Genomic DNA, 12,335 nt, shown 5'->3' with positions numbered 1-12,335 from the left:
CAAAGAATACAGCACAGTCATGCAAGTAAGGCATTGCCACCACTGCTTGGCCTCCCAGGAGCCCTAGCACTTGGGGGACTGTACAACTCAGAGCAGTGAATGCTGGCCAGGCACGCTAGGAACCTAGAACTCCCCAGGCCAGAGGGCAGAATTCTTCTGGGTCCTCCCCTTTCTTCTGGGTAAGCTTTAACACCTGACAGGGATGTTTGGGGTTTTTCTCTGTCCTCACCAGCCTGCCCAGTCCAGCAAGCTATGTGCCCCAGTGTCCCTAAGGCACCCAACCACCCCTCATTTACTAGGTCCCTTTCTGGCACTCCAAGGCCCTATTTCCCCTGACTCCCACCCACACCCTGCCATCCAAGGAAGGCTAAACTCTTCTCCCACACAAAATGTAGGTACTGACCCCACTTGACTGATAGATCCTGCCTCAGGTTTATTTGTACAAATAGCACAGGAGGACACCAGCCCCATGCAGACAGCAGCCCAGGGGTCACACCAGTCCTTCTGTCCTCACATTGGCAGATAAAGGTCTCTACTATGGAGCCTTTGTGGGGGCCTGGGCACCTTTGGGAGCCGGAGCCGGAGCCGGAGCCGGAGCCGGAGCCGGAGCCGGAGCCGGAGCCGCAGCTGCACCTGCAGCCTTGGCCTTGGTTTGAGCCTTGGCCTTGGTTTGAGCCTTGGCCTGGGACTTTGGCCGGCAGAGCCTGAGACCCTTGGCAATGCGGGCACGAGCACGTTTCCCGAGCTTGGGGTGAGCAATGTAGGCAAGTCGACTGAGCTTGCGGCTGCCGCCCGTTGGGATCCTGGGCTTGACCTCCTTGGGCTTTACGGGAGCCTTGATAGCCTCAGCATGTGCACTTATGGCCTTGGCATTGTTGGCTTGCATCTTCTTCAGGCCCCTCTTATTGTGCTTCTTGGCGAAACGCATGTTCCTCAGGAACTTGGGGTCCACCTGGAAGACAAAAAATGTACAGGTGGCTAAGTGCAGTATGTAGGGGCCCCCAAGTCACCCATGGTGCCCCTCTCCATAGCAGCACCCAGGAGACTATCAGGCGCCAGCCGAGGCCTACTGGGAGCTGAGACAGCATTAAGTCAACCTTAAATGCAGAAATATCTGACCCTTAGAGCCCAATAGAGCTCAGAAAGGAAGAACAAATTCCTACAGCAGGATTTTGGTTGAGTTTTTCCTGAAACCCCCTCACGGACACCCCACCCCCTCACCCTTAAAAGGTGCCAAATACTAAGGTTAGTACAACAGATTCACAGCAAACAAGGCAGAATAAGAGACCAACGGAGGGAAGGGGGTCGGGGGCGGGGAGAGACCAACAGTACAGTGGAATAGCAAAGTGGAGACAAGACTCAGTTCTGCGCAGACCCTACGGCCTCAGCCTTCTTGGCTAATCCTTAGAACTCCCTAGCACAGGAAGGGAAGCTGCTCCCTCCGTGCCTAGCACTGCATCAGATCAAGGTCCTATGGGTGGTCAAAGTGGAATGGAAGGCTCACAAGGTTCCGGGTACACAGGCAAGACCACCCCTTCCCTTGAAAAGCTCTGAGTGAGCAAGGGAGATGATCAGACAAACTGCTCTCAGGAGGCAGGTTACAACTCGGGCCAGTAAAGGCCAAGTAAAGCTTTATTACAGGTCTGGCACAGCATGAAGTCCAGGCAAAACGAAGGACAGTTAAGCTACATGAAAGACCCTGACCATGCAACTGGAGCCAAACACACACACTTTTTTGTGATTCGGCACGCACACTCACCCCCTTAAGAGATTCATATCGTTGTGATCGGGGTTTCTTGATGCCATTTCTGTGCCATTTTCGGGCTGTGGGGAAAAAAGGAATCAGACCAAAAAAGAGATTTCCTCTAATAAGACCACCATCACAGCTGCAAGCCCGGGAGAACCATAATTTATCCTTACTTGGGATCCGTTTAAGAAACGCCTTACCACTGAATGCAAAGCACTGTGGGTTATCTCAAGCGGATCCCTGGCTTCTAAATCTACAGCCCCATAGGTAATGCTGGCTGAAAGTAAAATCAGCCCCAGGCCCACTGTAGGAATGTGCCTCCTTCCGCTGCCCAGTATCCCTAATCTTTGCCAGGGTCTGGGGCATTAGATGAAGGCTGGGCCAGGGGAACTTACACTGGTTGTGCGTGGTGTGGTTCTTGGACTTGGCCATGTCTGCAACTGGAGGACGAGAGTGGAGATCAGAGCCGGGGGCTCGCGGGGCCGGGCCTACCTCTTCACCTTGATCTAGAAGAACGTGCGGCCAGAAGCCTGAATGAGGCTTCAGCGCAGATGCAAGCCACCAGCCTGGATTCTTTGCACGACCCGACGCCAGTCTCCCCCTCCCAAACTCAGGTAATGGTACCTCGAAACCACCCCACAGCCGCAAGGCTGCGCTCTCCCCCCAAATCCGAATTCTCCCCCTCCCATCCATCCATTGAGAACCCACAAGCACCGTCCCCGCCCCGCGGCTTCCGCTCCCCACAGCCAGGCAGCCGGTCTCTCCGTCCTCCCTAAAGCCACGTGCCCCGCCGCCGTCCGGGAGTCACGGATGGCTCCGGATACCGCACGGCTAGCACTCACCGGGCCCCACAGATCCCGAAGCGCCTGGGACCGGAAGAGAAAGAGGAACACCGTGGTGCAGCATGGGAAATAGGCTTGTCGCGGCCGGAAGGGACTACTGGAAAAGCTTCCCCCAGCGCCGTGAAGATAGGTTCCTAAGCCCGGAGGACACAAGCCAGATGGGAAGGTGGTGGTACGAGCCTGGCCTCGCTCCTTCAGGTTTTACCGACCCCTCTCCTTTCTCCTCATATTCTTCCTGACTTGGGTCCCAGGTCTCATTAAAGGCCTTGAAGGTGAAGGGAGTCCTTGAGGAATACATGTTAGGCAGGGAGTGACAGGAGATTTGTGTTCCTAAAAAAGTACCTCTGGCTACTGCGCGGAGAATGGACTGTAGCGGGCAGAGGAGGGAGAGCCGTCAGGAGTCTGGTGCAGGATGGGACAGGATGGTGCCTGGAGCTGAGTGGGGGCACGGGGGATGGATAGGAGTGGGTAAGGAAAGAGGGTAGACTGGGCTTGGGATGCAGGTGATTGGGGAGAGGAAAAAGGCCTGTGTAGCCCCTAAGTTTTTGGCTTGAACAAGTGTGTGAAGATGGTGCTTTTTACAGAAATGGGGAAGATTGGGGGAGGGACAGGGGTCTTGTTGCTTTATTTTGAGGGGGCCAGTGATCCAGACGTTTCTTTTTATTTTTTTAAGATTTTTTTTTGACGTGGACCATTTTTAAGGTCTTTATTGAATTTGTTACAATATCTTTTATGTTTTGGTTATTTGGTCAAAAGGCATCGTGGGATCTTAGCTCCCCCACCAGGGATGGAACCTGCACCCCCCTCCAGCCCCCCACCCCCCGCATGGGAAGGCAAAGTCTTAACATCAGGGAAGTCTCCAGATGTTTCTTTTTAGATGCATTAAATGTGATATGCCTGTTGTCATTCAAAATAAGTAAATGTTGCCTCCTAATAACTCTATTGCCTTCTCCATCTCTTACCCCTATAGTTCATTTCCACACAGCAGTGGGGCCTGAGGGCACTTTTTAAGATACAAATCAGATCTTGTCACTTAAAGTGTGCAAGGACTTCACCTTGCATTAGGGATAAACTCTTTACCTCCCCTAATCTTGGCAGTGCTCTCCTTATCATTCACTTTTCTCCACACCCGTGGACTTCTTTCTTTCCTGCCAAGCACAAATACCTGTTCCTGCTTCAGGGCCTTTACACTTGCTATCCCCTCCACCTGTACCACATTTTCTCTGCTCTTTGGATAGTGTGCTTGCTTGGAGAAGCCTCCCTAGCCTGCCCTATCTAAAACAGAGACCCTCTGCCCCATCTCCCCCGTTACTCTGCATCCTCTCATCCTGTTTGCTTCCTTCATAGGACTTTCCCACACTCTAACTATGTTTTCTGTTTACTTGTGTATATGTTCATTGGTTCAAGCACCAAGAGTTCAGAACTGGTTTGGTCACCTTCATTTTCCCATTGCCTGACACAGCACTTGATGTAGAACGGGAACTTGAGAAACACCTACTGAATGGATGTTCCTTGGCAGGCAGGTTCATGGACTGACCGAAGCATTTTGCAGAGAGTTGGGCAGTGAAAGGGAAAGAAGGATGTGGAGGCAGAACACACAGGTGACTCCTTACTGAAGCATTCCTGAGGAGAGGGAGAGAAATCTGGCAGGTGTGAGTTAGGAGAATGAAGAGCAGCCTCAGATGCTCAAGGGGTGACCTAGTGCCAACAAAGAAACAATTGAACACGGGTTCGTGCCCCGGTCCGGGAGGATCCCACGTGCCGTGGAGCGGCTGGGCCCGTGAGCCATGGCTGCTGAGCCTGCGCGTCCGGAGCCTGTGCTCCGCAACGGGAGAGGCCGCAGCAGTGAGAGGCCCGCGCACCGCAAAAAAAAAAAAAGAAACATTTGAGGCCAGAAAGAAAGGTGTCTCTGCAGGAGCAAAGTCCTTGAGGGGTGCTGAGAACACGTGGAGGAGCTGGTAGGCAGAGGTGGGGACTGTAGGAGGTGGGCGCGGCACGAGGCCCCAGGGTATATGGGAGAGGTGGTGCTGGAAGTTTGGACAAAGAGGAGAAGGCTTTTTGTTCTGGGCCGTTTTTTTGGCTGTGCCACATGGCTTGGGGGATCTTAGTTCCGTGATCAGGGATTGAACCCACACCCTCGGCAGTGAAAGCGCAGAGTCCTAACCACTAGACCACCAGAGAATTCCCAGGGGAGAAGGTTTGACTGCCACACCTTGAGAAAGGGAAGCAAATGGTAGGGGTCGGCAAAAAAGGCTGTGACCGCTTTAAAGGAACCAGGCTGCCCCATTGTGTGGCCTTCCAACTAAGCAGTAGCTCTCACAGATCCTAAAAAGTGAGCAATGACATGTGCTGAGGACTTGGTGTTACCAGGTTGTTTTGACAGTGGCAGAGTAAGCAACGAGCAGAGAGCCATAGTCCGACAGGGAGGCAGATTCAGAGATGATGGCCATACAGTACTGTTGGAGCTGCTATAGGGATAGGCCCAGGGTGAAATCCCAGCTGTCAGGCAAGGGAGGAGGCAGTGACAAGAATGAGGAGCTTTGGCTGTGACCTGAGGGGACCATTTGGGGGAGCTAAAGGGAACCATGATCTGGAGCCATTGGCCTGCCATGCTTTTCTTTTTTTTCTTCTTTTAATTAATTAATTTGTTTATTTATTTATTTTTGGCTGCGTTGGGTCTTCATTGCTGTGCACGGGCTTTCTCTATTTGTGGCGAGCGGGGGCTACTCTTCGTTGCAGTGTGCGGGCTTCTCAGGGCTCCTCATTACGGTGGCTTCTCTTGTTGCGGAGCATGGGTTCTAGGCGTGCGGGCTTCAGTGGTTTGTGGCTCATGGGCTCTAGAGCGCAGGCTCAGTAGCTGTGGTGCACGGGCTTAGTTGCTCCGTGGCATGTGGGATCTTCCTGGACCGGGGCTCGAACCCATGTCCCCTGCATTGGCAGGCAGATTCTTAACCACTGAGGCACCAGGGAAGTCCTGCCATGCTTTTCAAAGTGGGAAAGATGGTAGGGCCAGCCATACGTATAAAGAGATAGTTTTCCTACCTTCCTTCGTTTCTATCTCTCTCCTTCTGTCCTTTCTCCCTTCCTTTCTCCCTTCCTTCCTCCCTCTTTCTTCGTCCCTTCCTTCCTTTCTTCCTCTCTTTCTCTCTTTCTTTCTTCCCTCCCTCTCCTCTCTCCTCCTCCTTTTCACTCTCTCTTGCTCCCCTCCCAATCTCTCTCTCTTTTTCTCTTCATAAATGTGTAAAGACCTTATACAAGCTCTTCTGTAACTTGATTTTATTCACTCAGTAGTAACTCATGGACATCTTTCCCTTTTCATGAAAATCTTTTGTAATCCTATTTTATTTTACACATTTAAAAATCTTATTCTGAGGAGATGTCAGTAAACATCACCAGATGTCAAAGGAGTTTCTAACACAATAAAGGTGAAGAACTTAGCCCTTCCTCCAGGGCTTCCTCCAGCCCTTCCTCCTCACCCTCTGTGTGTCAGCAGTTCTTGCCCCATCTCTGTCTGTGCAGAGGCCTGTGCCCACTTGCTGACCTCTGTGGCATAGCCTTGGGCAGAACTACTACCTGGACTCAGCAGAACGTCTATCAACCCAGGCCCCTTGTAAATGCCTTGGGCACAAGACACAGAGAGATGTGAGGCCTAGGTGACCAGACAGACCTTGGACTCGGCGGGGCTGGATGTGATCTGCCTGAGCCATGGGGCCTGCAGTGGTATTGTCTTGTCCAGGCCTTGTCTAGAGCTACAGCCCGAGTAGGATCCACTGGGGCTTACTCATTTAAATTATAGGGTCAGAGACATCTGGGGTGATTTTTTCTGTGCCTGGCACAGTGCCAGGTACATGTGGGGACCTGATAAATGTTTGAGGAATTAAATATATGTACTTCACCAATCCAGGCAGATGGCAGAATCAGGAGGCAAGAGGTCAGTCGGCCTGGAGGGATTTCACAGAGACAAAAGTCAGCTTTTCTACTTGGTCCAGATCTGTGCTCTCTAAGCCTCAGTTCTGAGTATAACCTGCAGATGAAAATAGTAATTGTCTTGTGGGGTTAAACCGGATAATTTTTTTTTAATTGAAGTATAATTGATTTACAATCTTGTGTTAATTTCTCATGTACAGCAGAGTGATTCATGTATATATATTCTTTTTCATATTCTTCATATGGTTAATTACAGGAAATTGAATATAGTTCCCTGTGCTATATAGTAGAACCCTGTTGTTTATCTATTTTATAGATAGTAGTTTGTATCTGCTGATCCAAATCTCCTAATTTATCCCTCCCCCACCCTTTCCCTTTCGTAACCATAAGTTTGCTTTCTGTGTCTGTGAGTCTGTTTCTGTTTCATAAATAAGCTCATTTGTGTCATATTTTAGATTTCACATATAAGTGATATCATAGGTGATTTCTCTTTATGACTTGATTCACTTAAGATGATAATCTCTAGGTCTATCTATATTGCTGCAAATTGCATTATTTCATTCTTTTTATGGCTGAGTAGTATTCTATTGTGTGTATTCCATATATATGCGCACGCACACACACACACACACACTCACACACACCACATCATCTTCATCCATTCATCTGTCGATGGACATTTAGGTTGCTTCCATGTCTTAGCTATTGTAAATAGTGCTGCTATGAACACTGGGGTGCATGTATCTTTTTGAATTAGAGTTTTCTCCAGATATATGCCCAGGAGTAGGATTGCTGGGTCATATGGTAACTATATTTTTTGTTTTTTAAGGAACCTCCCTACTGTTTTCCATAGTGGCTGCACCAATTTACATTCCCGCCAACAGTGCAGAAGGGTTCCTTTTTCTCCACATCCTTTCCCGCATTTATTACTTGTAGACTTTTTGGTGATGGCCATTCTGACCAGTGTGAGGTGATACCTCATGGTTTTGATTTGCATTTCTCTAATAATTGGCAATGTTGAGCATCTTTTCATGTGCCTGTTGGCATCTGTATGTTTTTTATGGAGAAATGTCTATTTAGGTCTTCTGCCCATTTTTGATTGGGTTGTTTTGTTTTGCTTTGTTTGATATTGAGTTGTATGAACTGTGTGTATATTTTGGAAATTAATCCCTTGTCAGTTGCATTGTTTGCAAATATTTTCTCCCAATCTGTAGGTTGTCTTTTCATTTTGTTTATGGTTTCCTTTGCTGTGCAAAGGTTTATGTTTGATTAGGCCCCATTTGTTTATTTTTGCTTTTATTTCTATTGCCTTGGGAGACTGACCTAATAAAACATTGCTGCAATTTACGTCAGAGAATATTTTGCCTTTGTTCCTTTCTAGGAGTTTTATGGTATCCTGTTTTATATTTAAGTCTTTAAGCCATTTGGAGTTTATTTTTGTGTATAGTATGAGGGTGTGTTCTAACTTCATTCATTTACATGGGGTGTGCCACTTTCCCACCACCACTTGCTGAAGAGACTGCCTTTTCTCCATCGCATATTCTTGCCTCCTTTGTTGAAGATTAATTGATCATAGGTGTATGAGTTTATTTCTGGGCTCTCTATTTGTTCCATTGATCCATATATCTGTTTTTGTGCTGATACCACTCTGTTTTGATTACTGTAGCTTTGTAGTATTGTCTGAGGTCTGGAAGGGTTATGCCTTCAGCTTTGTTCTCTTTCCTCAGGATTGCTTTGGCAATTCTCAGTGTTGTATGATTCCATGTACATTTTAGGATTATTTGTTCTTGTTCTGTGGAAAATGGCACGGGAAATATGATAAGGACCACATTAAATCTGTAGATTGCTTTGGGTAGTGTGGCTGCTTTAACAATATTAATTTTTCCAATCCAAGAGCATGGGATATCTCTCCATTTCTTTGAATCATCTTCAGTTTCCTTTATCAGGTAAACCGGATAATTTGAGTAAAGCACGGAACACTGTGCTGAGTATACGTTAGGTGTTCAGTCATTGTTCGTCCCAGCCATGCTGTTCCCCACAAGGGCTCTGGGGAGGCAGAAATGGCTTATGTGAAATGTCAGTGTCAAGTGAATGCTAAAAATGAGCACAGGATCCAAAGAAGGGCCAGGATGGAAGGACATGACAGTCCTTAGGGGTGCTGGGTCCCCTCAGTCCTGAAGTTCTAGAGGACAGGGACTACCAGTGTGCCCAGATAGGAGCAACCAGAGTGGCTTATCAGAAGCAGGATGTTTTACCTGTGGGAAAGAAGACTGGGGGTCAGAGAGGAGGCCCCTAAGCACCGGGTTAAGCTGTGGATCTGCTTAGAAATTCCTGTGAGAGGCCACTTGGTTCTTGTGGCCCCAGAGGGCAGAGCTATGACTGAGGGAGGCAAATACCATGGGCAAGGGTCATTTTTGCAGTCAGATTTTCTTCCAAACCATGGGCTGCTCCCAGAGGTAGTAAGCTCTCAGATACGAGGAATTCCTGGGGATGGAGTTGAAATATGGGATGGAGGGTTGGAAAATACAACTCTCAAGTTCACTTTCCTCCAAAAGTCTGGGATTCGAAGCTCCTGGGAGAAGGAAAGGTGGTGGGCAGCTTGCAATGCCAGGCTGGGATCCAGGATCTGTCAGGAAGAGAGAAGACAGGTCCTGCAGAGGCTTGGGGGTGCAGCGCATTCCTCCAGTCACTGGAGACACCTTCGTAGCCCCAGGCCACTGATTTTCCCTCTGGGGGGCTCCTGGCCCAGAAGTGATGTCTCCACTGGGGAATGTGAGCCTGTCTTCCACATGGGGGCAGCACAGGACCGCAGATGGAATAGGGCCACCGCAGGCCGTCTGGAGCTCCCCTCCTTTGAGAAGAAGTCCTTTGAGCCTCCCAGACCTCTCACACCCCTGCTTCTGGCACCCATTCCCCACCCCCCACAAGCCCCTGTCTGCCCATTCTTGACAGGTTCTCTGGGTAGGTTGAGTCTCCCCTGGCTTCAAGCTCCTGGTAGTGGTGGTATAGGGTGTCTTCCCCCAGAGAGGGAACAGGGCAGAGAAAGTGGAGCCTGTGGGTATCCCTGGGCACAGCCCCTGCTGGTCCACATCAGAGTTACTAGAGGCTATGTCTGTTGGGGGTTAAAGGAACGGGTTTTATTTTAATTAATTTATTTAATTTGGGGTTTTTTTGGCTGTGTTGGGTCTTCATTGCTGCACACAGGCTTTCTCCAGTTGCGGCGAGCGGGGGCTACTCTTCGTTGTGGTGTGCGGGCTTCTCATTGCGGTGGCTTCTCTTGTTGCGGAGCACGGGCTCTAGAGTGCAGGCTCAATAGTTGTGGCACACGGGCTTAATTGTTCCGTGACATGTGGGATCTTCCCGGACAACGGGTCGAACCCGTGTCCCCTGCATTGGCAGGTGGATTCTTAACCACTGCACCACTAGCGAAGCCCAAGGAATGGGTTTTGACATCAGACTGACTCGGGTTCAAATTCCTTCCTCCTTCCCTCCCTCTCTCCCTTCCTCCCTCCCTCCCTCCCTGCATCGGGTCTTAGTTGCTGCACGTGGGATCTTCACTGAGGTATGTGAGATCTTTTGTTGTGGTGCACGGGCTCTTCATTGCGGCGCTGCGCTTCTCTCTAGTTGTGGCATGCGGGTTTTTCTTTCTCTGGTTGTGGCACGTGGGCTCCAGGGCGCATGGGCTCTGCAGTTTGTGGCACATGGGGTCTCTCGTTGAGGTGCACAGGCTCAGTAGTTGTGGTGCACGGGCTTAGTTGCCCTGTGGCATATGGGATCTTAGTTCCCCAACGAGGGATCGAACCCGCGTCCCCTGCGTTGGAAGGCGGATTCTTTACCACTGGACCACCAGGGAAGTCCCTCGGGTTCAAATTCTGACCACTGCTCACCAGTGGAGTGACTTCATCTCTCTGAGCCTCAGTCTCTTCGCTTGTGACAGTGGAGGGAGAGATAGTGGAGGGAGTGCCAAGCAGGCAGGAAGCCTCCTGGGCCTGGCTGAGCATTCCCGAGACCACACAGCAGTCTTGGGAGCTGGCAGGGTTCCCATTACCCTATTTCAAAGATGGGGAGATGGAGCCCTTGGGCATGACTTGCTAGAGGTCCCACAGCCAAATGGAGAGCTACTGTGGTCCAGATGCCCCCCAGGGCCAGAGGAGTATGGGATGGTGTGTGCCCAGTGAGGTCATGGCGGAAGCCCTGTGACACTGACTGGTGACCTGGAAGAAGCCCTGGCCTCTATGGCCAACAGATGCCCAGAGTTGGGGGGGGGTCCATTGTGCTGGCTCTGCCTCCACTCAGACCCACTGGGCCCTCCCAGAACACGCCTAGAAAGGAAGGGGTGTTGGTGGTGGTGGCAGTGTCCCTGGGTGGAGGGCAGGCTCCTGCCAGTTTGGGGCGGGGCTGGGGTCTGTGGGCCTCAGGCAGGCAGGGACTGGCCAGGCTTGAAGGAGAGGGCACTCAGCAGTACAGAGGACTGACCTGCCAGGAAGGGAGCAATGGAGTAGGTGGGCAGGAGAGGGGGCTGGACAGAGCAGGACTACACCTCTAAGGGGCTCCCCCAACTCTCACCCCTGCTTCTGAGGTGAAAAAAGAGCATGTGAAAGCGAACAATGAAGCTGAGGATTGGGAGGGACCCACTCTCTTCCCCACAGCAGCCTCCAGTAGAGCCAGCAGTGTCACTGCCATAGCAACCGCAGCCCCTCCAGCTCCCTTTTCTCCTTTAGCCCCATCCTGCCTGGATGCCCCTATGGCCTGTGTGTGCCTTCCTAGGGAAAAGAGAGGCTGGGGGTAGGGGAGGGCTCCTTTCTCAGCCCCCATTATGGCCCAGGGGCTGGATCCCAGGACCACCCCTGCCTCAGGATCAGGTGAAAGATTCTTTAAGGGGGGGAGAGGGAAGGGTGTAGTAGCTTTTGCAATAATTATTCTGAATGAACAAGGCGGCTCTCACCTCCCTAAGGTTTCAAACCCCCAACTCTCCAAGTCCCTACTCTCTCCCAGGACACAGAGGCTGCGACCCAGGAGCCCCTGGCAGAGTTGAGAAAACCAGCATTGGGGAAGGAGCCTTGAAGATCATCTGGTTCCCGTCTCCAAGCCTATAGGTGGGGAAGCTGAGGTCTGGAGAGGAGCAGGGACTTGCCCAAAGCACACAGAGAGTATGTGGCAAAGTCAGGCAGGGAACCAGGGTGGTCAGACCAGGGGGGTTTGGGGCAGGCAACGAGGGCCAGGAGGGCTGTGTCCCACGGTGGGGGTCCAGGTCTGGGGAAGGCCTGCCCTTGCCTGCTCCTCATTTAGTGCTTCAGTAAACCCCCTCCCAGCCTCAGCGCATAATGGACTGAGTGAGGGAGGAGGCCTGGCCCTGTTTAGGGAGGAACAAGGGACCAAAAAGAGCAGAAAGGAGCTGGGGCTCTGAAGAGGGGCACAGTCAGGAGAGCTAGGGACCCTAAAGGTCCCATTGAGTGCCCCTGAGCGAGAAGGGCTTGTGGCCCTAGACAACAGGCTTTGGCCCAAGCACTGCCCTTTCTAAACAGTGGGTGCCTGGGCAAATCGCCCAGATTCCCAGGGCCTGCACCTCACTCTCCTGCTGCCCCTGCCCCATGTAAAATGGGGTCAGCCACACAGGCTGGGGGGAGATTCTCCGTGATGGAGCAAACAAACAGAACGGGTGATTCCTGGCTCCACTTAGGAGATAGGTGGATGGGCCCTGTGAGGCTCTGAGCTCGAAACCTTATGTCTGCTGGGCCAGGGCTACTGCCACGATCACCTGGAGCATCTATTATGTGCAGAGCCTGAGGGACTGGGACAGGAGGAAGCTGTGGGCACAG

The 12,335-nt window shown here is 51.2% G+C and overlaps 1 protein-coding gene across 3 annotated transcripts; it reads right to left on the bottom strand.

Annotated features, from left to right (window-relative positions):
* Positions 1 to 408: 408 nt before the first annotated feature.
* Positions 409 to 2,636, bottom strand: RPL29 (ribosomal protein L29). 3 transcript variants are annotated; one of them, XM_079712969.1, is made up of 4 exons: positions 2,590 to 2,636; positions 2,143 to 2,253; positions 1,760 to 1,824; positions 409 to 952 (listed from the first exon to the last, which is right to left on the bottom strand). In XM_079712969.1, the coding sequence occupies exons 2-4, from the start codon at positions 2,177 to 2,179 to the stop codon at positions 536 to 538; spliced, it is 519 nt and encodes a 172-aa protein (XP_079569095.1). In that variant the 5' UTR covers positions 2,180 to 2,253; positions 2,590 to 2,636; the 3' UTR covers positions 409 to 535. The 3 variants fall into 3 exon arrangements, with proteins under 3 accessions (XP_079569095.1, XP_079569096.1, XP_079569097.1); XM_079712970.1 differs by having other exon boundaries at positions 2,143 to 2,187; positions 2,590 to 2,607; XM_079712971.1 differs by lacking the exon at positions 2,590 to 2,636 and adding an exon at positions 2,456 to 2,470 and having other exon boundaries at positions 2,143 to 2,187.
* Positions 2,637 to 12,335: the final 9,699 nt, after the last annotated feature.

The sequence above is a fragment of the Hyperoodon ampullatus genome (assembly GCF_949752795.1).
Source record: "Hyperoodon ampullatus genome assembly, chromosome: 10".
In the NCBI taxonomy this organism is placed as follows: domain Eukaryota; kingdom Metazoa; phylum Chordata; class Mammalia; order Artiodactyla; family Ziphiidae; genus Hyperoodon; species Hyperoodon ampullatus.
Note: the sequence above shows the minus strand (reverse complement) of the source record. Positions and strands in the feature narration are given on the sequence as shown.

Excerpts from the sequence above, each read along its gene's own strand:
- RPL29 (XM_079712969.1), bottom strand. The coding sequence starts at position 2,179 with ATGGCCAAGTCCAAGAACCACACCACGCACAACCAGT. Across the intron at positions 1,825-2,142 it reads CCACACCACGCACAACCAGT|CCCGAAAATGGCACAGAAAT; the intron begins GTAAGTTCCCCT and ends TTTTCCCCACAG. Across the intron at positions 953-1,759 it reads GATATGAATCTCTTAAGGGG|GTGGACCCCAAGTTCCTGAG; the intron begins GTGAGTGTGCGT and ends TTTGTCTTCCAG.